Raw genomic sequence first — 25,470 nt, forward strand, 5'->3', positions numbered from 1 at the left:
ACTCAACTCAACTGTATTTATATAGCCCTTTAAAACAACCACAGCTGAAACAAAGTGCTGTACATAAATGGACAAAGCAACACATAAAGTACAAAAATCAACCAGGAAATAAATAATATCATAAAATATAATAAAATAATTGTTCATTGTTTTAAAAACAGTTTTAAAACAATAAGCAATTTTAAAAGAATAAACAAATAAAACCAATAAGTAAAACAAACCACAGCACACTAAAACAGGAACAGTCTCATACTAGGCTGAAAGCCAAAGAATAAAAATGGGTTTTAAGATGAGTTTTAAAAAATAGACAATGAAGAAGCAAGGCTAATGTAGAGAGGGAGCTCATTCCAAAGTTTTGGACCAGCGACTGAAAAAGCTTAAACCCCCCTGAGCTTCCGTTTGGACCTCGGTACGTCCAGGAGCAGCAGGTCAGCTGGCCTGAGGCACCGAGCAGGAGCGTAGGGGTGGAGTAGCTCAGAGAGGTAAGGAGGCGCCAGACCATTTAAAGATTTAAAAACAAATAAAAGAATCTTACAATGAACTCTGTAGTGCACTGGCAGCCAGTGAAGGGAGGCCAGGATGGGGGTTATGTGCTGTCAAACCATTGACTAAATGGCTGTGAACAGCAGCGGAGGCCGCGGCACAGCCATAACATGCTGCGCGCACACCCGGTGTAAAGGAGGGGTAAGACTTGCTGAGTATAATTACTTCCAGGATGACTCTGTAATGTACCAGGCTGTCAACAAACCCAACCATGAACTGTGTAACGTCATTCCAGTCCTCCTTCCCATGCGCCAGTATTTATATATACCGTAACTGAGCCCTTAAATATCCTGTTACCTCAATAAGGGATTTCAACAGTTCTTGAGTAAATGAGTCCTCATGTAGCCCAACAAAACATGTTTTTAATCAAAAATCTTTTCCACGTCATTTAGAAGGATATGCTTATTCATCCATATGAGTTCTCATGTGGTCTAATAACACAACTGTAACTGAAACCTTTTCCACATGTCTTACAATATGGCCTTTAATCCGTGTGAGTCCTCATGTGGCGCAACAAACTGTCCTTTCGGCCAAAACCTTTTCCACAAGTTTTACAGGAATGCAGATTCTCACCTGTGTGACGTCTCACGTGACACAACAAATGATAGTTTCGTGTGAAACATTTTCCACATATTTTACAGGAAAATGGCTTCTCACCTGTGTGAGTTTTCATGTGGCCCAACAAAACATCCTTACGACTAAAATGTTTTCCACATGTTTTACAGGAATACGGCTTCACACCTGTGTGGACAGCATTATGTTTCTGAAGTGAGGAGAGGTTACTAAACCTTTTGTTACAGATGTAACAGATGTACAGCTTCTCAGCAGTGCGGTCAGTCTTAACACGACTTTCTACCCGAAGGGAGGTCTTTACATTGTCATTACTATTTCTGAGAGAACTCCTATCTGGATTCAGTTCTGAGTATCTTGTTGGTTCCAGGTCTTCAAGCCGGCTTTCCTCTAAATGTAAATGTTCATCTAGAGGACAGGTGTAAACAGGAATACCATAACTGTTTGACTCTCGGTCATTGTAGTCATTTTCCTCATGAGTAGGAGTATTTGAAAAGCTGCCAGTCTCATGCTTCAGTACAAGCTGCTCCTCCTCCTGGATGGCAAGATCCTCCTGCTCCTCTTTAATGTGCAGAGACTCTGGTTCCACCTGATTCATACTGGAGGTGAACGTCTGGTTGCAGAGCTGCTGGTCAGCTTGAAGAGCCTCCTCACCCTTAGAAACATGTTGATGTAGGACGTCTGCAGGAACAAAGGGTGCAAGAAAAAAATGAAGGAAGTGACAGAAGAGAATTTATGACAGACACACGCTCCTCCTCACTAGAAGATGGACACGTTAACAACACCAAGGTGTCTGCTGATGTCGTGTCATATCGTCCTCACATAGTTTTTATCCTTCTGAGAACTTCAATCTGTAAATACATAAGTTGTACTTTTCTACCAGTTCTGTAGACGGTGAGAAAATAGTTTACATCTCTGCGAGAGAGTTTTAGAGGTTAAAAGAAAGCCATTTTAGAAGCCGGATAGCTACTTGTTGAGCACTGACAGAGAGCAAGAACAAGGATTTTCCATCTCTGTCCACAGGCCGACTAAGAGTCAAAATGCCGTTGATCCAAGTTTCCTTTAAACTTATCAGCTTCTTCATTAAAAAACTTTGTTAGCAGAGAAATTCCACGTTTTTCTGAATAAAAAGTAATTGCAGCTTTATTTTCCTTAAACGAATGTGGTTCTCTGATGAGGATCCGCCACGAGCCACATTCATCTGTTTATCATCATCATCATCATCATCATCATCATCATAGTGATCCATACCTATCATATGAAGCTGGATTCTGGGTTTCCAGTTGGTTTCCAGCTGTTTGCGCTGACGGTCGATCTCTTCTTGGTACTGGAAGATGTTTTTTTCCACCTCTGTGAATATTTCCTCCGCAGCAGCAGTTAGCCGCTCCCTGATGAACTCCCTCAGATGCTGGACTGGAGACATTGTTGATGAAACTCTGAAATATTCTGAGAAAAACGACGCTACCACTTTCCCGCTCAGTCCACGCAGCTGGTACCTGACTACTAAAGGGCTATTTACTTCCGCCGGTTGTCACGCCGACGTGTTCCGGCAAAGGACAGCGGTTAACTTTTTGTTCCGCCCACTTGCTAACAACAAGCCCCGTTGACCTGTCGTTATTTGTAAAATTAAAAAGTATTCTGAGTCTAATATAAGATCTATAAACTCTGGGAAAACAGTGTAATTACTTTGCGATTTTTTCCTCTGTTTTCTTCTTCTTCTTTATTTATTTAGTTTTGAACTTTCTGTAAAAACGTCTTTTGTACTTCTTATTTTATTCCTATTTTGAATTTATTGCTACAAAGTTATTTGTAGACTTATTCTTGCGCACTCTGGGGACTGCGTGTTGGAGGTGTATAGCTTGTGACGACTAAACATTTAGAATTATGAATCTTCTAGTTTGGTAATTTATTTTAATATAATTGTGCTCTGCACTTTTATTTTCCTGTCTCACTAAACTACCCATGAAATTATCTAAGATCACCAGGCTCTGCTATATTGGAAAATGAAGCTCAGACACAAATTTTCTTTCTTCCCACTTTTAACGTGTTTATTATAAAAGAAAATTTCTGTGTTTCTGTATCTGGTCCATCTTCCCAGATGGGGAAAAAGAAATTAGGCTTTCACCACCAAATTTAAAATTGAACTTCTTTATTTAAGAAAAGGGAACCCGGTATATTAATGGACATTTTTATGTAAATATGTAAGATTATAGCTAGTGGCCAATTTTTTATCTGTTGTCCATAAGCAGGTAGATGGGAAACAGAAACTGGGAAAGAACATGCATCTGTGTGGTACATGGTGGGTACATCCCATTGTTTGTTTGGGAATATTATAATCCCCTCTTATTAATGCCCTAGGAATTTGACCGCTGTATTTTTATATATATATGTATATTATGAACATTGGTGCTTATGAATGGGAGTGCAAGTAATTTTTAAATTAGACATACGTCCAAGAAATCTGATAACCTTTAAAATTAAGGATTTTTTTAAAAAATATATATTTTCACATTGGTGGAAATGACGGGGTTTTTATTGTTTTTGTTGTTTTTAAAGACCTGACTGGTTGTTGTGAGCTTGCAGATGTGACCATGTTGCATTGCAGCAGGTTAAATATGAGAATGAGAATATGGCATATGGTAAGAGACTTATTGTAGTTCCAACTTTCTTTACATGTTTCTTAAATTTTATACAAGAGTCAAAAACTACCCCCAGGTATTTAAAAAGTCCCACTCCTTCACATTTGGGCGCCCTCTGCTGGCTTGCAAGAAAAGAAATTTGAATTAATATATTTAGATGAAATTAATACATTTACATGAAAATTTATTATAGAATGTACTAGGAAACAGTACTCTGTGATCCTGAAGGCAAAAGTTTAGGCTTTGGTCCTTTTCCTACTTTCAAATGATATTAATGGTCTTCATTTTAAAGGCAAAACATACAGGTCTATAAACAGGTTTATAAACAGATTTATAAATAGGTCTTTAAACAGGTTTATAAGGCGTTAAAAACATTTTTCCTTGCCTCTAAAAAGAAAAGATTTGGTTAAATATTTTGTGATAATTAGACCAGAATACAAAAAGGAAATAACTATACAAAATAAAACTAGAAACAACCAAACTTTAAGAAATAGACTAGAACAGGAATCCAACAAAAACTAAACCAGAGACCAGAAGAATATATTATTTCTGTTCCTAAAACACTGGACCAGAGTGATGTTTAGCATGTGCTTCCCCTTCTTCAATTTACATTTACACACCTTCTCGACATTGTTAGAGTTGTGGTTGTCCACAGAGGTGACCAGTCCACAGGCCGGACAGGACCAGTTTCCACAGACCGGTCAGGACCAGTTTCTGAGATCAGTGGGGACCAGTTTCCTAAGAGTGCAAGAGCGGAGCTGCACAGCCTTGAGGTCTGAGGGCCCCAGGACCCTCATCTTAGAAGGAGCCGAGTCCCAAATCTGGGAAGTATGAAAAAGAAAGACCCACGTACACGTCGGATCCTGTGCACGTTTCCTTTGTAAATATGAGTGCACATGCATTAACATGAACACAGTCCTCCTGAAGAAATCCTGTTGCAGAGAAGAAGTTCACGGAGTGTAAAAGATCATTTGTTTGTTTATTTTCTGGATGTTATCTTTTGGCTGGTGGTTTTGGTCGTCTCTGAGTCTGCTTGCCTTGTTTTTTCTTTTCTGTTATGATCTTTATCCCCATGTATGTTTACCTGTTTTCTAGTTGTAAAGAAGATGAAGTACAAACATATAAAACAGAAATAAACTGACTGATGGATGTTCAGAACCGATCAGTCAGGACCAGATCCAGAACCACCACCATCCTCTCACTGTGGATTAGCAGACTTTGGACAATGGTGCCCCCAGTACAACCAGGACTCATCAGGACTCACAGAGATCCAGTCCATCTCCTCCCAGCTGGGATAACAGAGGTAATGACTCTCACAAAGCCCTTCCTTTTCATCTTTCATGACAGGAAGTTTCTTCCTTTGCAGTCAGACACTTCCTAAGCCAATCAGTGGCAAGATGTTGGACCAACGCCCTGACCCTGACCCTGACCCTGACCCAGATCCAGACCTCTGACCTTATGGAGGCGAGGCCGAGAGCTGTTCAGAGCAGGAGGTGAAAACAACGCTGAAGATAGCAGAAGGAAAACATAGAGACATGTAAGAGAGATGGACTTGCTACATGTTTAAATCCTAAATCTAAATGGTGAATCCAGTCCAAATACTTTACATATATATGTATATGTACATATATACATGTATGTATGTGTGTGTGTGTACACACACACACATATATATATATATATATATATATATATATTCGAGTGTTTTTTCCTTTAGGTTGTTTTGCAGTGATGGTACTTTATGAATAAACTTTACTTGTTTACTTAAAGCTGCAGCATGTATCAAAATCAAAAGTCAATGACAGAAGAATTTAATAAAAACTGTGTTTCTATCGGCATCTAATCTTATTCCTAAAATAACATTACATTTTTATTTTGGTCCACACACATGGCAGCTGCCATATTGTGCCACCATTTCTACTACGGTGTATCTGAATGGACAAACAACAAACTGTAGAGCAGACACCTGAAGCCTCTGAATCCACTCACAGGTAAAGAAATGGTGGATTTTGGCCACTAACAGCCACCATCCATTCACAGCTGTACTTGGCATTCAAGGTCATTGCTATGTCCATCTTTACCAGATGTCAGCAATTCTTACACATTGAACCTTTAAAGTTAGCTGTCAGCTTGCTGTCATCGCCGATCTGAACAGCCAATCAGAGTGAGCCCCATCACCATCAGACCCGTCTGATCCTCCAATAAGACAAAAACAACCTGGAAATTTGGGATTCAGCAGGAATAGACATAGTTTGTTTGGAAAAACTAAAGGAATCAGGATCCTCGGATCATTGCCAGGAAGTTGATGGAAGACGATAGAAACGTGACTCTTTGCCGTTTCTGTTGCAGCAGATTCTACTTTACTTGTCTTCTGAATATAATGAAGCTGGTTGGTGAAGATGCTGGTAGTCCCCTCAAAGATACTAATGTTTATACTGAAGAAGATCTTGTTGGATTTATGAAACATGTTAACATTTTTGGAGAAATTTCAAAAGGGTCTGACAATCTGGGAAAACCTGTAATAATTTAGACTGAGGAAACATCCGAGTTCTCTGATTTGAAATGAGAATAATTAGAGACTCAGGTTGTGAAATGTGGACTTTGTTAGTGTTGTTTTCCTGCTCAGGTTTATTAGAGGAGCTGGACATGAGGGACGTCCTCTGGTATTTCCGAGTGTTTCCAGCAGAACTCCGAAACCTGCAGCAGTTGAATAGAAGGAAGTGCTGCTGGCTGACTTTTCCTCCCACAGAGACGCACTTCCCTTCAGCTCTTCAGTTGTGATCATCAGAGGCTGGAGGACGCACGCGAGAGTAGGAACATGGAAGTTCTGGTTCTGGCTCTGGTTCTGCTTCAGGGGTCCAGCTGTGTCTGTAAGTAAAGCTGCTGTGTTTTGTTATCATGTTCTGGATGATTTCAGTAGGGTCTGAAACCAGGTCCAAGTCCAGCATCTGCCAGGCCGGCTCCACATGTTGGACCCTCCTGATCCTCAAAGCTGGTAAATCTGATAAAAACTGATGATCTGCAGGAACATCTTTGTTTGGACATCAGAACCAGGCAGTCTCATGCGGTTCTGGTTAGAGAAGGAAGCCGATCAGTAGCTGAAGCTCAAACGTTTGGGATTTTTCTTGGTGATCTGTGGACTGGTGGTCTCTTTCAAACGAAAACCTGGAGTAAGTCCATCTCAGTCCATATACAGCGGTTCTGGACTAAGTCCGTCTCAGCTTAGAACCACCAGCTCCTTTCACAGTTTGGTGAGTAACTGAATGGGTCCATCTCAACCCAGTCCTGGCTCGGTCTAATTCTGAGAGGAGGGTTGATTTCTGTTTACAAATTAGATTAAAGAAAGGAGTTCTGAAAAGTTGCCGGTTTCTTTGGACTCATTTTGCTCCAAAGACATCAGGATCCACATCCTGTGTTTCTCTAATGGGTGTTTCCAGATGACAGCAGCATCCTGACTGCAGCTAAAATACTAACCAGGTTAGCAACAGCCAGGAAGGTGTTCCTGACCAGTCCAGCAGCAGGCCTGTTTCTGACCTGGTTCCACCAAGTCTCATGCAGTTCCGTTAGCTGGTTTCTGATTCTGTATTTCAACAAGCAAACAAACTGCAGCCAAGCTGTATCCTTCCACTGACCTGCATCACACAACAATGGGAATTTCAGGAGCATATGGAATATTACTGTGGGGAAAAGTTAAACATTTGGAATTTTCTAGGTTTGTTCAGATAAAATCAGACAAAGTTCCGGATGACCTGACTCTATTGAGAAGGAACATCTCTGAAACGATGAGACATTCTGCTGAAAATTGACCATTTTTGTTGGAAAATGAAGATGAATGTTAAATAAACATACAGTAAACACAGTTTTTATCAAATCAACCGTGTGGATTATGTTGGATTTAACATGCTGTAAATATGTTATCAGAAAAAACATCCTGTAAATGTGCCTTTTGTATTAAATCAGGTAGTAAACGTCAGTTTTTATTAGCTCAAACGTGCAGTTAATTAGGCAAATCATGTGAAGCTTTTAATCAGGTGAAACATGTAAACATAAAATATTAAATCTAAATGTTTACATATAAATCTAATGTTATATATTAAATGTAAAAATTTTATCTAAATATTAATCTAAATGTAAAATGTATAAGTTAATTTAAATATATATCCAAATCTAAATGTTATATGTTAAATCTAAATATTTAATGTTATATCTTCCTCCATCCATCCGTCCGTCCGTCCGTCTGTCCATCCATCCATCATTTTATATTTCACTTTAGACCATTTTGGGGTTGTGGGGAAGCTGGAGCGTATCTCAGCAACAAGCTTATATCTAAATATAATAAATGTTAAATGTTATTTGTATATATTAAATATAAAAGTTTAAATTTATATATGTAAAATAAAGAAAATCATCTCAATCTAAATGTCTAAATGTAAATGTAAGTTTTAAGATTCAGGCATAAGATTTAAAAATTAGATATAAAATATAACATTTAGCTTTAGATTTAATATTTTATTTTAAAGTTATATTTGACCTGTATATTGCTTTAAGGTCATTTCCATCTTGAATGTAGGAAGAATGTACTAGATATAAGGAAAGTGATTTAGATCATATGTTAGTAACAACTTGAAAGAAACATGCCATAACATCCAGTTTTTATTGTTTCAAACAGTAAATGTGTGGTATTTATCAGACCAAACGTGTCGTAACCGTGCGGTTTAGTTGTATGGGTTCCTCTCCGGTTAGGCTTGCTTCCAACAGATTTCAGATTTTTATTGTTTCATTCTTCCGTTCTGATGTTTAAGCCAGAGGGATGACTGAGGTCCACTTCTAAAGTTCACCTGAACCAAAGAAGAAGAGCTCCTGTCCATCTCCCTGTGGTCCAGTCCTCCTCCAGGTTTGGGGAGGTGTGGGGATGCACCTGAGCAGGTCTTTGGCTCCTGACCAGGAGGTGACCTTCAGCTCTCATTGTTCTCTTGGCAGGAAATACGTCAGCAGCATTCTTCCTCTTCTTGGAGGACATCTCTGGGGACATTTTACAACTCAAAATGTTATTTATTTCTAAGACAGAAACATTCATTTCCCTTCATCAAGCTGTGACAGCGACTCCACCGGGCAGACAACTGAGGTCAGGGTTGGATCAGACCCACGTTAATCAGAAAAACTTGAGAATCTGGATTGGCTCTAAGTCTGGTTCAGGATTTCTTATTGCTGAGTTTCATGTGAAGCTGCTGCTTCTACGTCTTTATCGTCCTGTCCTCGAGTATAAACCTGCACACGAACAAAACGGATCCATCATGGAACTGTGGCAGCAGCCCTGTTTCCTCAGTAATGTTTCTACTGCAGCCGCTGTGAAAATCATTGTTACGTGAGCAGATATGCTTCAGACTGACCATCAACCTCAGAATATCATCTGTCCAGTTTTCAGGAATTTTGGATAGTTTCCCATTGATGGTGACGACTGGATGTTGGAAAGATCACTTCAATAAGTTAAGGTTGAATCTCTTTAGATTAAAAACCAAGCCAGGTTATTCCTTCTCTGTGCCTGAGGAGCCACTGAGACGTCTTCAGGTTCACTGAATCACATTTCTTCTTCTTCTGTTGTTGATCTGCAGTAGAATCAAACATCGTAATGTGTCCAGGCAGATCGAGTATTACTGGACTCTCGACTCCACGGTTTCATCATCAATATTTTTTCCTGCTTTTGTTCCTAAATCACTTAAACGACTTCAGACATGCTAAGAACTATCAAACAATCTGAGATTTTTATAATTTTAACCCTTTAAATGCCAACCTAATTATTTAAATTGTTGCATTATTTATTCCAAAAACATAAAAACTGAATAATTTTCCATATACACATCGGGAGAATGGCTGTTTGGTGGTGATTCTTGGATCGGTAAAAGATCAGGAGGAAAACTAATTTAACTGCATTTTTTATGCATTGTCAGATTGTTCCTCTGAGGATCTTGGTGGCAAAAATGTACATGCACAAAAACTGTTATGAAATCACCAAATATCAAATTTTTTTCCAGTTTTTTTTCCATAAATCACTTCAGCACTTCAGACCTGCTCAAAACTGCCAAATATCAAATCATTTCAAGATTCTGACCCCTTTAAATGATTTTTTATTTTGTTTATTTATTTGAATGATTCATTTTCATTAAAAGAAAAAAACAAAAAACCATCAAACATAAATTATCTACATAATAAACAAGGGGATGGGAATTTGGTGGTTATTGGCTATGCCAAAGATTAGCAGTAGAACTGATTTGATTTTAAAAGATTTTTTTGTAGTGTCAGATGCACCCTCTGTGTCCCAAAATGCCCCCGACTTTCATTAAAAGCAAATAGTTTTTTCTCATTCATTACAGTTTAAAACTTTCCATTTTCTAATATCAGTGTTTCATTCACAAGAAAAGTCATAATATGACATTAAAAAAATAAATGACTAAAGAAAAGTTATTGTAAAACTTCATGCCACTAGCCATAAACCAGTCAAAAAGATCACAGACAGCGATACCTGAGGAGAGCATACGTTTTAAAGCCTGACCAAAGAAATAATGAACAAAAAATGACCAGTTTTTAAATTCTGTACTCTTTATTTGGTCCTTTAACAAAATAAAATAACAAAGTCACATTTTTATTGATTATTACCATGATGTCAGAATCTTTGTAGTACTAAATGTTTCCACCAGGGGGCAGACGACTGGTATGCAGCAGGGTTTGGTGCAAAGTTTTTAACAAAATAATTAAATTGTTCAACATGATGTTGTAGGTTTACGTATCCTCTGATAATCGAAGTTACAGAATCTGATTAAAACAGGTCGAGATCTGGATTCAGGCTTGAAAACCTGTGTGTGGAGTCTTTATTCATCTGGTTCTGGTCTCTCTGGAGAAATTTAGGTGCTTCTATCCACAGCGTCCTGCAGCCCTCTGTGAGATACACTTTTCCAAGTCATGTGTTTAGCTCTGCACAGGTGTGTCTGGTCTAAAACCTACTCCCCCACAGCAATTCTGCCTCAGTGGTTCAACATTAACCATCAGATCAAAGTTCACCTACATGAATAAATGAGACACTTCAATCAGGGTTATAAACCAGAGCATCAGAGAGTCTGGTTTACTGGACAGTAAACTGTTTGTGCAGAGGAAGATGAGATAAACTGGACAAAGGATGCTGAAGATGGATGAGATGTGGCTCAGAGGAGTTTGTGGATGAAGAGAACTAAGTGTTTCAAGATGGTTGGAGGAAGAAAGGATTGTAATCCACGAGTGTGACTGGTCCTCTGATGTTTTACATCTTCATGTGATGATGGGAGCTATGGAGGTATGTTGGAGTTATGATTGATTAGAACCAAATAAACTATTGTAATGGAGGTGTAAAATGAGCGGGTGAGAACACACTTTGTATTGCCAAAGAGAACCAGGGCAGTTTCCCAAAAAAAATGTATTCCAAAATATTAAGTTAAACAAAAATGCCCTTATGGATAAATTAAATCCATCCAGGGCAGGGATGGCTGATCCAGGTTGGAAGGTCCCCCTCGGGAACACTGCACAGAAAAACACAGATGGCGGTACATGCTCCCAGTATGTGATACCAAGGCTTGGCCTACTCCACCCACTGTCACCATCTTCTGTTTCATACTCTCACGGCCGGTCAGTCCCTGATGTCCACTCGCCTCATAACGCTCATGGTCCTAGTGTGCCCATGGCCCGCGGTGCGTGTGCCTTGTTGCTGTGGTGACACGGACATGCTATTCTTGCTTAAATGTCTCCATGAGTTGTTTGTCAATCAGACGATGACAGCCTTTGTCAAAGAAGAAAGAATCTGTATGTGAAATGTAAAGGCATTAACCAAGGTGACTGTGGTGAGGTACAAAGAAGGTATTTTCATACAAACGTTTTCTAACCCTCAACCAAAACAGAGTGTTTACTACTTCAAAAATAAATTAAAGTCTCAGTCATACTTCCCCCCTGCATCCTGTAGGAGACGGTAGTCCAGAGGATGCCTTTACAGGTTGTATTTCAGGAAATGAACAGTTGTTTTTTCAGGTAGAAGATGTTTTGCCTTCACAGCACAGGTATTTGATCAGGGACCAGAATTTTAAGTTTTGTGTTTTTGTGTTTTGGGCTGCTGAACAGCCTGAGACACCAGACATGAGCTGCAGCTGATTGCTGTCAGCAACCAATGATGTGATACAAACATGGTAAATAACGTACATGGTTTGGTCGGATCGGTGTAAATTATCTTCATTTGTATTTTTCAGACTCAAATTCCTCCTCCTTTTATACTTCAACACCTGACCCAGTGGAGCTCTCTAGCAGTGTCGACTCCATCAGAACTCCTGCTGGAGTGGTCACTGTAGAGCCAATAGCAGATACATCCAGCAGGACCAGCCGACACATCAACACCTCCAGTATCAACAGTCAAACACATGATGGAGCCTCAGCACACGTGAACGCCACCAAACCTCCAGATTTACACCCCGATGTTTCCTTTACGGTCACGCAGCCGCCAGCTGTTGATGGATCAGATTCACAGATCAGGACTGAAGCAGCAGCAGCACACACAGAAAGGTTTGGAACGTCATCCTTCCTAACTGGAAACCAGACCCAGTCTACTGGGACCAGGGCCTGGAGGCTGGTTTCCTCTGCAGGATATCCTCAGGTGAATACAGGTGAGACTGATGTCTCATCTGAACCCGGTCCAACATGGTCCAACCAAGAAACTCCAGTTATGCCACAGTCAGCCACTGACAGGAAGAGCTACACCTCAGCTCCACCCCCCACAGTTACCACACCTGCAGAAGCACACTTGACATCTGCATCCAACATGGATGTGGATATAGCATCCACCCCTCAGTCCCAGACTGCACCTTCATCTGCAGGCTCTACCCACCACCCAGACACCTCAGAGAGTCTGACAGGAGCCACACCTGTAAACTCACCTGAAAGCTCACCAGTAAATTCACCTGAAAGCTCAACTGTAATATCACCTATAACCTCACCTGTAACCACACCTGTGACCTCACCTGTAAACTCACCATTAACCTCACCTGTGACCTCACCTGAAACCTTGTCTGCAGCCTCACCTGAAAACTTACTTGAAACTTCACCAAAAATGTCCCCTGGAACCACACCTGTGACTTCACCTGTAAACTCACCATTAACCTCACCTGTAAATTCACCTGAAACCTCACCTGTAACCACACCTGTGACCTCACCTGTAAACTCACCATTAACCTCACCTGTGACCTCACCTGAAACCTTGTCTGCAGCCTCACCTGAAAACTTACTTGAAACTTCACCAAAAACATCCCATGTAACCACACCTGTGACTTCACCTGTAAACTCACCTGTAACCTCATCTGTGACCTCACCTGTAAACTCACCTGTAACCTCATCTGTGACCTCACCTGTAAACTCACATGTAACCACACCTGTGACCTCACTTGGAAACTTGCCTGCAATCTCACCTGAAATCTCTCCAGAAACTTCATCTGTAACATTACCTGTCACCTTACTTGTAACCACACATGTGACCTCACCTGTAACTTCATCTAAAACCTTGCCTGCAACCTCACCTGAAACTTTGCATGTAACATCACATGTAAATTCACCTGAGACCTCACCTGTAACATCACCAATAACTTCACCTGTAAACTCACCTGTAACATCACCTGAAACCTCACCAGTAACTTCACCTGTAACCTCACCTGTAAACTCACCTGGAACCTCACCTGTAACATCACCTGTAACTTCATCTGTAACCTCACCTGTAAACTCACCTGTAACCACACCTACTGTCATACCTGTACTTTCACCTGCACTTACACCTGCAACTACAGAAGTAACCACACCTGTAAGCACACCTGCAGTCTTACCTGTAACTACACCTGCAGCCACATCTACAAGTGCTACTCTTCCAATCACGACCCCCTCCACAACCACATTTACCATCAGAACACGACCCACCACTGGCAGAACTGCACCCTCAACAACTACAACTTCTTTGCCAACAACCTCACCATCAACCACCACACCTGTGAGTATCCTGTGATGATAATAATATTAATAATAAATTTTATTTCTAGGCACCTTTCAACACCCAAGGTCACCGTACACAAAGGAAAAATAAATAAAAAGTAAATAAAAATAAATTACATAAGAGTTAAAAACAGATAAAGAGCATTAATATAAAAATGACACAAAACAGTCAGTTTACATGAATTATAGGGAGTATGCCAGTTTAAATAGGTGGGTTTTGAGTGCAGATGTGAATGATGGACGAGAGTTGATGTTCCGAATCTCGGATGGAAGTGAGTTCCAGAGCTGGGGAGCAGAGCGACTGAAGGCTCTGCTCCCCATGGTAGAGAGACGGGCCGGGGGAACAGTAAGGTGAACAGAGGAGGATGACCTGAGAGCACAGGAGGGAGTGGCAATATGGAGGAGATCAGACAGATAAGGAGGGGCCAGATTGTGAATACCTTTGAAAGTGAGGACCAGTAACTTATAGTTGATTCTGTATTTTATTGGGAGCCAGTGGAGTTGTTGAAGTACAGGGGAAATTTGTTTAAAGGAAGAGGTGCGAGTCAGGATACGAGCAGGCGATTTCTGGAGAAGCTGCAGTTTCTGAAGTGATTTATTGGGAAGACCGAAGAGGAGTGAGTTACAGTAATCAATGCAGGATGTGACAAGACTGTGGATTAGGATTGCGGCAGCATGCAGAGTGAGTGATGAGCGCAGGTGATTGATATTACGAAGGTGGAAGTAAGCAGACCGAGAATGCTATTGATGTGGACTTGAAATGATAGGGTGCTGTCGAGAATGACGCCGAGACTCTTGACCTGAGGGGAGGGGGAAATGGCAGAACTGTCAATGCTGATGGAGAAACTGTGAGACTTAGTTAGAGTGGAGGGCGTACCGACAAGTAGAACCTCAGTTTTACTGCTGTTGAGTTTGAGAAAATTGGAGGAGAACCATGCTTTAATTTCCTGGAGGCAGTCAGAGAGAGAGGAAGGTGGAAGAGAGGAGTACGGTTTGGAGGAGATGTAGAGCTGGGTGTCGTCTGCATAGGAATGGAAGTTGATATTATATTTACGGAAAATATAGCCAAGGGGGAAGATAAGTGATGCACAGAAGGGGCCCAAGACTGATCCCTGGGGTACACCGGCCGAGACAGGGAGTGACTCTGAAGTGTGGGCCTTGAGTTGAATAAACTGTGTGCGGTTGGAGAGATAGGAGGAGAACCAAGTGAGAGCAGTATGAGAAACACCAAGGGTTGCCAGTCTATTGAGGAGGATGCTGTGTGAGATGGTGTCAAATGCTGCACTGAGATCTAAGAGGATGAGGATTGTGAGAAGACCGGAGTCAGCTGCCATCAGCAGGTCGTTGGTGATTTTTAACAGAGCAGATTCTGTGCTGTGAAAAGGACGGAAGCCAGACTGGAATTGTTCATAAAGGTTATTATTAGTGAGGTGTTTGTGGAGTTGAGAGGCAACAACCTTTTCGAGAATTTTGGAGAGGAAGGGAAGATTAGAGATGGGACGAAGGTTATTGAAGTCAGACGGATCAGCACCAGGTTTTTTGATGATCGGAGTGACAGCAGCAGTCTTGAAGGCTAGTGGAACATATCCAGTGTTGAGGGAGGAATGAATGATGGCAGTGATGTGAGGAACCAGTGAAGGGAGACACACTTTGACTAGGACTGTGGGGAAAGGGTCGAGCAGGCAGGTGGAAGGTTTGGATTTCTGAATCAGTTCAGAAATATCAGATGGGGATGGAAGAGTGAAATCTGAGAACGGGTGAGAGATAGAAAGAAATGGAGGTAGAGGATCAGAGATGGAAACAGCAGCTCCTCCAGTGGCAAGCTGTTGATGGATATTTGAGATTTTTGAGGTAAAGAATGACAAAAAGGGAATTTTTCCATCTAAAGTAATAATTGCGTGTAGATGTGTGATGCAGGAACATTTACAACCATACCTGAAGATAACATGAGCTTGACTTATCATACAGTAATGGTCCTGTAGGTTTAATCAACTACAGTGATGGCTTCAAATGGATGGCTGTAGCTCAGGAGGAAGAGCAGTTGTTTTCCAACCGGAAGGTTGTTGGATTGATTCCAGGCTTCCCTGACTACATGCTTAAGTGTCCTCGGGCAAGACACTGAACCGTGCACTGCCTCCTGACGTGTCTATCTGAGTGTGTGTGAATGGTTAATGTGACATGCAGTGTAAAGCTCTGAGTGGTCAAGATGACTGGAAGAGTGCTGTATAAGTACAAGTCCATTTCCCATATACATGCTGTTGCTGTATTTCTCTGTCTGTCTTCCTGTAGGCGCTCCCATGATTGTCTGCTTTTTTCCCTTACAGAGGCTATAGGATGTTTTTTTGTTAAGTTTCTATGTAGGTGTGTCAGTTTGTTGTTTGGTTTCTTTTGTTTTGGCTTGGTTGTTTCCTGTATTTTCTGACTTTGTCTCGTCTCTTCACTCTCTCACTTTTTGGCCGCCATGCTGGTAATTCTGCAATAAGCACATAAAAAAAAAAAAAAGGTATCAGGAGGAGCCTGATATCCATAAAGCTCCTTTTAGTGAAACTAATTTGTTCACACATCAACATGTAGACTGGTTGGGCAAACACAGATGCTCGTTCCATGACTTTGCAAATTGTCGGGGCTGATCCTCCTAAGTCCAGGGTCAACTATCTTACAGACCTTCCTTACCTGGACCTCTGAATAGATCCTGCCAGAGGAGTATAATCCAACTGTAGTTGGAACACACACCCCCTTTTGGAAGAGTGGGATCACCACTCTGGTGTGCCAGTCCAAGAGAATTCCCCCCGATGTCCATGCAACCTTGCAGTGACCTGCCAACCTAGACAGCTCCACAACATACAGAGCTCTAAGGAGCTTCAGGCGAATGTCATCCACCCCCAGGGCCGTGCCACCGAGGAGCTTTTCAACTACCTCAGCAACCTTAGCCCCACCTATCCAAACTCCACAGTCACCAGACTCTGCTTCCTGATCAGAAGATTTGCTTTTGGGATGACAATTTTGATGTCCCCTGCCAATGGTTAAAGCTCTGCCAGACGTGGAAGATGCAGCTCTTTCTGAAAGGGGACTTCACCAAACGTTCCCGGCAGACCCTCACAGCACGTTTGGGTCTGCCAGGCCTAAGCTGCATCGTTCCCCACCATTTGAACTAACTCACTACCAGGTGGTGATCAGTTGGCAGCTCCGCCCCTTTCTTCACCCGACTAAATCAGGGCTCTGGATCAAGAAATTGGATCAGATTGTGGATCAGGATCCTAGATTGTCATCTATTGAGGATAACAGCTGCTAGATTGCGTTTTGTGGAAAATGTGCAAATTGATCTCAGTCAAATCTTTGGCCTGTGAATTTCAAGAGGAAAAATACCAGGAGGATCACACGATTCAGGTCTGATGTTTTTGCAATGAAGCTGAAATTGAACTCTGAGGGAAACTCCGCCTCCAGATGAACTCCTCTGTAATCAGTGTGTTTGTGGAGCTTCCTGGATGGAGAACTCACATTCACACATAACAATGGCCAATTGAAGCCGAAGGTGGGCAGAGAAAGTCCGAAGCAGGCAGGAAGGAAGGCAGGGTGGGGTGTTGGTCTGCAGAGCTGCTGTTCACTGTAGACTGGAGTTTGAAGAGGAGCTGATCTGAAGCTGCATGCAGGATGAAGAGGAGCCTGATCATTCCAGCTTCTGGAAGCAGCCAGTTGGCTTTGTCAGCTGAAGTAATGTTGCAGCTCCAGACTCGGACCAGAGACGGTGTCATACATGGATCAGACTTTTCTGACCTAACCTCCTTCAAATGTCGGAAACACCCCCTGTTTACCTTCATTCAACATGAAGGACGGGTGTGAAGCAGCGATGCACAGAGGTGTCACACGATGTTTGGTTCTGGGCTTCATGTGGAGTCTCCAGAAGGTGAGCAAACAGATCTGAAACATGGCATGATGATGCATGAAGAAGTAATCCTAAGAGCTTGAATCAAAGGCAGCTGGACCTTCTTTTGTCCCTTGAAAATGTTTCTCTTCTCATCAAAAAGGCTCCTTCAGTTCTAAACTGACTGGTGAGGATTTCCAGGTTCATTTGCTGTTGTTTGGACACACGAGTGTTGTTGACCCACCCAGCCATCATGTGATTCTTTAGGATCGTTGCCACCTCTGAGTTGTTTACCTGCCCGACCAATGGGTGTGTTGGTCACAGGACTACGGGTGATAATGGTTTCTAACCTGCCTGGGAAGGAGAGTTGAGGCTGCACTGGAGATTTTCATGTTGGTTTTCCTGTTTAACATTGATAACTTCTTTCACTCCTCTCTCAAACCTTCTGTCTTCCCTGTCCAAAACGTGGACATTACTTTTACTGAAAAGAGTATTCCTCGTCCTTAACAAGCAGGTGGACTGCCGAATCTTGACCTGAAGAGCTGCTCTTCTGTGTTTCAGCATATGCTTGAGAAGTGGTTGTTTGGTTTTTCTTATATAGAGGTCTGTGCCCTCCTTGTTGCACTGGACTGAAGATACAACTCTTGTGTTGGGTGTTTTATCTTTTGGCTGGACCAGTTTCTGACTGGTTTAAAAGCACAGGAATGTTGTGTTTGGAGAAAATCCTTCCAAGTTTTTCAGACACTCCAGCCACGTATGACTGCATCTAATCATCGACTTCAGTTCAATCACCCATATCCTAAGATGCACAGGGCAGCAGGTGACAGTTAAAAGGAAAATACTCCCTTACAACAGGAAGGAAATAGCTCCAGCAGCACCTGGACTGGGGAGGGTGGCCATCTACCTCAACCGGTTGGGGTGGAGAAGACAGGAAAGGGAGACCAACGGGCATCACAACCTTTAGAAAGGATGACCTGCTGAGAGAGGAGAAATACATTAATGATGCCAATACTGTTATAAGTTTATACATAAAAATAAAGAGCAGAGATGTGAAAAGAGAAGGAAGAGCTCTTTGCATCATGGGATATCCCTAAGAAGTCTAAGCCAATTCAAGGAAAGTTTATTTATACAGCACATTTCATGTACAAATGTACACATTCAAAGTGCTTTACATAAAACATTAAAAGCATCACAGTGGGGTGCAGGAAGCAACAACAAGTGCATTAAAAACAAACTTTTAAAGGAATACAAGAAATTAAATAAAAACGGAAGAAAAAGCTCAAATAAAATAGACAAAATGCAAGAAATAAAATTCCAGTGTGGGGAATTAACAGTTATTTTGATAAAAGGCAGCAAATTGAAAAGTTTTTAACTCTGATGTAGAACTGCTGAGTCAGCAGACCTGTAGTTTTCTGCAGTTTTCCACATGTGTAGAGCATAAAAGCTGAACGCTGCCTCTCCACGTTTAGTTCTGACTCTGGGAACAGAAAGTAGACCTGACCCTGATGTCATTTGATGGAGTATTTTTAAGTCTTTATATCCCTAGAATATGTACAATAGAAAAAATGGGTTTAGAACATTGAAAGTCTAAAAAAAAATAAATAAAATACATTTTTCTTCTTTATGAAACTGGGTTGGGGTTGGTTACTGTTACTAAATAAACAGACAAAAACATTTAACGAAAGCACTTATAACAGCGGAAAAATATTAAGTAGTTAAGTTATTTGAACTACATCTATTTTTTAAAGCTTTTTAAAGCTATTTTTATGTACAGTGTGCAATAAAGGGAGCGATGCTTATCTAACCCACACTAATGTAAACTAAGCTAATAATTTATAATGTGCTCAAAACAAGAATACCAACCTAAGCTGCTGAAAAACTGGGGTAAAAACAAACAACTCACTGACCTAAAACTACTGACTAATTGTGATAAAAACTACAGAAAACATTGGTAAAATTACCCAAAATACACTAGAAGCTACACACTAAAATATTCTCTCTGTGTTTTTCTGATGGTTACTGCTGTCCACTGAACGTGCCCAATCACCACACGGAGCATAACGTGATGACGCCATCGACTCGTAGCAGTTTAAAGGGATTATGCTAATAGGGAACATCCATGGTGGCTGCTTCCTTTTGTAAGAGTTAATCTGCATTTGTGGATTTCAGGGTGAACTGTGTTCACAGACAGTGATTGTCTGAAGTCTTATTGAGTCCATGCAGTGATGTCAATTAGTTTTGACCTTCAGCCTTGCCCCATGCACACAGAGATTCCTCCTGATTCTCTAAATCTTTTGAATTTTTTGCACTCTGTACGTTAGACGGTGGGATCTTCAAAGCGGTCACAGTTTTACATTGAGGAACATTTTTCTGAAATTGTTTCACAACTTTTAGACCCAGTTTGTCTCAGACTGGTGAAACTCTGTCTTTTAACCAAGAGACTCAGCCTCTCTGAAATGCTCCTTATACATGCTCTAATTTTTTAGAGATGTGTTGAGCCATCAAATTCAAATTTAGCTAATATTTTCTGTGAAAATGTAAAATGTCTCAGTTTCAACATCTGACATATTTATGTTCTGTTGGGAGTAAACTAGGTAGTGATGAGATTCTGTTTTTATTTACATTTTACATCCTGATGACTTTCAAATTAGAGTTAAATCTGCAGCCATAACTCAGTATTTTTATTTTGTTAAAAACTGAGAGATGTCATTCCTCAGCGGTTCTGGCACCAGTCTGGTGAGTTGATCTGGATGCAGTTAGAACTTGGCATTTAGCTAAGTGTTGGTTCTGTTCAGGCTAACATCAAATTCAGACCTGTTTGGGCCCACTGGGACACCTCGAGTCCAGATACTGGCTTGAATAAATGTGGGCTTCGGCTGGTGTGGTCAGGTTCGGTTGTCGCAATAACCCAGATCAGTGGGATAATTTGGGATCAGGAGGGATCCAGTTCGCCGGTGTTCACGATGCGGCTTCCTGTTCCAGGTCCAGACCTCGGCAGGGCCCCGGTGCTCTGCAGAGCTGACAGAGATCAGTTCCAGTTCGGACTGGGCCGTTGTCCGGTTGACCTCCTCCGGTCTGTCATGTGATTTCGGTCTCATCACAGATTTGGGTTCCCTTCTGAAGACCAGCAAGTGCAACCCGTACCAACACCCAGGAACAGCCCTCATCTGTCGCATCACAGAACTGGAACCAGGAACTCAGTACAGACTGACAGCAATCTCCAGGAAGGACAGAGAGAGCAGCAGCATCTTTGTGCACACAGGTAAGGACTCAGCTGGAGGGTGGAGGCTCCGCCTCCTGGTTAATGACAGACCCAGAGTTTGGTTCTAGTTTCATTAGAACAGCCAATTAAATGTGTGACGTTTTCCTTTGTACTTCCTTTCCTTGTCAGTGTCTCCATCAGTGTGTATGACTTAGGCCTCTGAGAATCTCTGGCCTTCGTGCTGTAGGTGTTGGACATTTTGTCCTCTGGTGTTGCTGAGCTGCCAGCAGGAAGTCTCTTCAGGGTGGAAACCGTTATGAGAACAGAGTTAGGGGGGGATTCATTGTCCACATCCTGCCCCACCCTCTCTGTTTTATATGCTTCCTGTCTGGACTGAAAGGTTTTGTTCTGTCAGCAGCTATAGGGACCAGATCAGAGCCCTGCTGCAGGTTCAACACTAGCCTCAATACTAACCCCAACCCTGCTCTCCTGATCCGACACTGTCTCCAAAACTGTCCCCAATCCCTCAGGACTTTGTGTCATCTGAGCAGCTTCAGAAAAAGACCTGCTGACAGTCAGAATGATTGATTGATTGATCAGTTCAGTTTCTCAGAGCTCTCTGTTCCAGCTCAGACTCTAATGATTCCACTCTCTCCTGACTCAGACCCAGTTGGTCCAGCTCATCTAAAAGTCCAGTTGGACCCAGCTCCAGTTCAGTTTAAGAGCCCATCTGCGGTTCAGAGAGGATCTTCTGGTCTGCAGGTGTTCTGGTCTCGCTCTGCTGGACATGTGGACTGGTATGATGTGACCCTGAAGGACACCGGGTCCGGATTGGTCCGAAGCAACAGAATCTTGGGCTCTGCAGAACCCAGGTCCAGTTTCAGCTCACTGGTCTCCGGGACTCTGTACAACGTCAGCGTGGTGGCGTCGGCCGGGAACAAGAGTGCCATAGCTGTGCACACCGCAGTGGCAACAGGTGAGTTACTTGCAGGTAGCCATGGTAACAGGGAATGTTTCAAAGTTCTGAAACCATTTGGGTTTTCATGTGTTTAATGTTTCGGTCGAAACCAGCAATTCAGTTTAGTTACTTTGGTTCTGTAAACAGATCCGCTCTTGGTTCACTTCCTGTCTCGTCCTGTGTCCCCTGCAGCTCCTTCTGCTGTGGACTGGCTGCAGGTGACGTCCTCGTCCTCAGAAAGTCTCACTGTGTCCTGGCATGCAGGGCCAGGACGGAGAGACAATTTCAGGGTTCTGCTGATGGACCATGACGAGGTTCTGCTGAAGAACATTACTCTGAAGAACACCACAACCTCTGCTGAGCTGGACAACTTAAAGCCAGGGACCTTGTACACCATCACCGTGGCAACAGAGGCTGTTGGCTTGCAGAACTTCACCTCAACATATGGCATCACAGGTAGGATCAATGTTTTTAAGCCTGCTGAGAAGTCCAGGGTCCTGAACCCAGAAACATGCTGGCGGTGTTCAGGCTGTTATGGATACATGCTTATGTGGATGCTGTATTAGGATCAGCTGGATGTTGGTTGATGACAGTGGATGCTGCGTCATGGATGCTTCACAACATCCATTTGAAATACACCAAATGGAGCCGATGATGAAGCACCCAGGGTCAGTAATGCAGAGTGGATTACAGAGAAAGCAGCAACATGTCTCAGTGCTTTTGTGTGTGCGTGTATGCATGAAGTCATGGTTCATAGTGAAAGTGATGGAATCTAATATGGCCGCCAACATGTGATGCCAAAATACCAAATTAGATGGGTAATTTACTGCCAATATAAACTCTAGTTCATATTCAATGTTTTTTTATCGTTTCCTTTAAAACTTTAAAAACTCAGGGGCCTAAAGGGTTAAAGATGCAGACTTGAAACAAAAGATAAACACTGGTTCACTGGTTCCCTTCAGGATGAAACCAGTGAGATGTGGTGGATCTTCATCAACATCTCAAGCCTGAATCAAGAATTTGTGTTTGTGTTTGGAAGTATCAAAGCTGGTTTCTGGAAAAGAGTTAAAGGATGTCAATGAAACCCCCCTCCTTTTTCTCAGTTCCAGCAGCTGTGTCAGATCTGATCCTCGACAACAACGGCAGCTCAGACCGCCTGCAGGCCTCCTGGACTCTACCTGGAGGGGGCGTGGACTATTTCCTGGTGACCCTGTGGGCTGCAGGAATGACCCCCCAGCAACGAAGCCTGCCCCCCAACACCACTCAGGTGGTGTTTGAAGATCTGACCCCTGGTCGTAGCTACCAGCTGTCAGTCAGGTCCTGGGCTGGAGGTCAGAGCTCAGAAAGCAAGATCATGGGCAGAACAGGTGAGTCCAGTCAGAACCAGCAGAATAAAAACATCTGGTCTCTGAATGATCCAGTTTAAAACTGTCTCTTTTCTGTGTCAACAACACTGGTTCTTCCCTTCAGTTAGGAACCTTGGTCCACTAGGGACTAGGGACTGAAAATAGTCTGGTACCAGGACTAGACTCAAAGTTGTCCAGAACTGCAAAGTAATCTGGAATTGGGACCATACCTTCTGTTCTGAGTTTCTTTAAATTCTCTTGAGGTTGATCAGATCATGTTTGAATTATTGCCAAACCAAAGCAACTTTATTTATAAAGTACACAACAGGCAAATAAATAAAACATAAAAATGCTTTACAACAACTACAGCTAAAACAAAGTACTGCACAGAAGTAAAATCGTAATACAAAAAAATAAATAAATAAAATAAAAAAAAATCAGTCGTAAGAGCAAATAAAATCCAACCCAATAAAACCAATTGAAACAAATAAGATAAAAAACAAACAACCAAGTCTCACCAAGGTTGAAAACCAAAGGATCAAAACAGGTTTTAAGATAATTGAGCAATAATGAAGAAAGCCCTGTCCACTCTGAGCTTCCTCCTGGTTCCTCAGTACCTGCAGGGCCAGCTGGTCAGCTGAGCTGAGGGACCAAGAGGTCGAGTAGGAGCGAAGAAGCTCAGAGAGGTAAGGTGGGCCAAGATCGTTTACACATTTAAAGACGAACATTAGAAGTTTAAACATATCCTTTTGTCGTCCCTCACAAACCCAGGTCATTTCTGACATGACCCTGGACTGATCCGAACTGTTCTCCATGTGGGGCCTAGTGGGAGGAACACTTTGCTGTGATTGGTCAGTCAGGTTTGAGGACTCTGGATGCAAACTGACCGGTCACTTCCTGAAGTTCAGCACTGCGGCCACACCCAGGAATATAACCACACCCCTTCATTTGAACATAAGAACCCAAAATAAGAAAAGCTGAATAGAAGTGGGACTGCAAAATAAATTTTAAATTAAATATATGGTACTACAAATTAAATAAAGTTAAACAAATTAAAATACAGTTTATAATTAATTAATTAATTAATTAAGTGTTAATACATAAATTAATAAAATATATATTTTTAAAATATTACAACTATTCAGTAAGTGTCATTAAATAAATAGGTTCATCTTTTAAAAATGTAAATGTTATTAATGTATTTTTATTTTATTTATGGAATACTTAATAATTTTAGTATTTATTTATTTATCTAATTATGAATAAAATGGCTCTCCATACCGATGAGCCAGCAAGTGGATCAAAGCCGACCGAGTGCACCAGGCAGGCATCAAATGGGTCCAATGCAGTGACGCCATGAGGGTAGAACTCTGTGCAGGTCGGCAGGAAATCCTGCCAGAAGCAAAGTAAAGTTTAAATGTCCACCACTTTTAAATGGAACTAGTTTATGGTGACAGTGCTGGAGATTTAACAATGTTTGGTGATCATATTCCAGCATAGACTATTTTTTCGAATGAAAGCTCAGAAACAGACAAAACACAAACAAATCTAGCACATGAGCAGCCAATCACTCAGATGCCATCTTGTAATCTGATGAATTACGAAGAATTCTGATGTTTTGCATCATGCACTGATCCTGAACTCTGTCTCTGCTTCAGTTCCAGATCTGGTCTCGGCTCTGTCCATGTCCAGTGATAGCAGCACACTGCAGCTCAGCTGGTCGCCCCCTAGAGGCGACTGGGAAAACTACAGCGTCCTGCTGATGAATGATTCAGAGGTTCTACTGAACCGGACCATTAGTAAACAGAGCAGGCAGCTCGCCCTGTCTGTGGATAGTCTGGGCCTTGTACCGGGACGCCTCTACACTGCAGCCCTCACAGTGTACAGTGGCATTCTGGGTAACACAGCCCGCTGCAGCTACCGGCTCGGTCAGTCACTATTTTCACTGTTTTCATTGATTTTAACCTTTCAACAGGAGCAGCTTGGTACTGACAGATACAGAATCCAAACTACACAGTTTGGATATAATACCTAGTGTTCATCCAGAACAAAGAAACCAATGGCTCTCTGAGTAGTGACAGAGGAGAGGAAAAACTGAGTTTTAACAGTAAAAAACCCTAGACAGAACCAGAACCAGAAGAAGAACGGGGAAAAGAGAGATTTAAAACAGTTGAGTTGGGTCAGTAACTGCAGACCAGAAAGATTCAGGGAACTGAAACCCAGGTCCAGAGTAATCATCAACCAGTCTCAGGTGATGGAACACGATGGAAACACGACTCCATTTTTTCTACAGCAGGTCTTTTAGA

The 25,470-nt window shown here is 41.9% G+C and overlaps 2 protein-coding genes and 1 long non-coding RNA gene across 5 annotated transcripts in view; 1 reads left to right on the forward strand and 2 right to left on the reverse strand.

Annotated features, from left to right (window-relative positions):
- LOC121647505 (NACHT, LRR and PYD domains-containing protein 12-like) overlaps window positions 1-25,470 on the reverse strand; it is a gene marked incomplete at its 3' end in the record, with an annotated part of 791,953 nt that overhangs the window by 425,779 nt on the left and 340,704 nt on the right. The window lies entirely within an intron of this gene.
- Window positions 6,535-25,470, forward strand: part of LOC121646905 (receptor-type tyrosine-protein phosphatase beta-like) — a 36,445-nt gene continuing 17,509 nt past the window's right edge. For 2 of the 3 annotated variants that reach the window (XR_006011730.1, XM_041996002.1), the window contains exons 1-7: window positions 6,535-6,622; window positions 12,017-13,794; window positions 20,641-20,920; window positions 21,525-21,836; window positions 22,011-22,274; window positions 22,922-23,185; window positions 24,823-25,092. Coding sequence is in view for 2 of the 3 variants with exons in the window: in XM_041996002.1 (XP_041851936.1) it covers window positions 6,571-6,622; window positions 12,017-13,794; window positions 20,641-20,920; window positions 21,525-21,836; window positions 22,011-22,274; window positions 22,922-23,185; window positions 24,823-25,092 (3,220 nt within the window). In the remaining variant the exon portion in view is untranslated. Of the gene's footprint in view, window positions 6,623-12,016; window positions 13,795-17,430; window positions 17,701-20,640; window positions 20,921-21,524; window positions 21,837-22,010; window positions 22,275-22,921; window positions 23,186-24,822; window positions 25,093-25,470 lie in introns of those variants that run through there. The other variant, XM_041996004.1, reaches the window with a different exon arrangement.
- LOC121647024 lies at window positions 11,503-24,816 on the reverse strand. The gene is made up of 3 exons (XR_006011765.1): window positions 24,446-24,816; window positions 18,509-18,632; window positions 11,503-11,577 (listed from the first exon to the last, which is right to left on the reverse strand). It is a non-coding gene; the product is annotated as an uncharacterized LOC121647024 (long non-coding RNA).

Source organism: Melanotaenia boesemani, chromosome 10 (genome assembly GCF_017639745.1).
Source record: "Melanotaenia boesemani isolate fMelBoe1 chromosome 10, fMelBoe1.pri, whole genome shotgun sequence".
Classification (NCBI taxonomy): Eukaryota; Metazoa; Chordata; class Actinopteri; order Atheriniformes; family Melanotaeniidae; genus Melanotaenia; species Melanotaenia boesemani.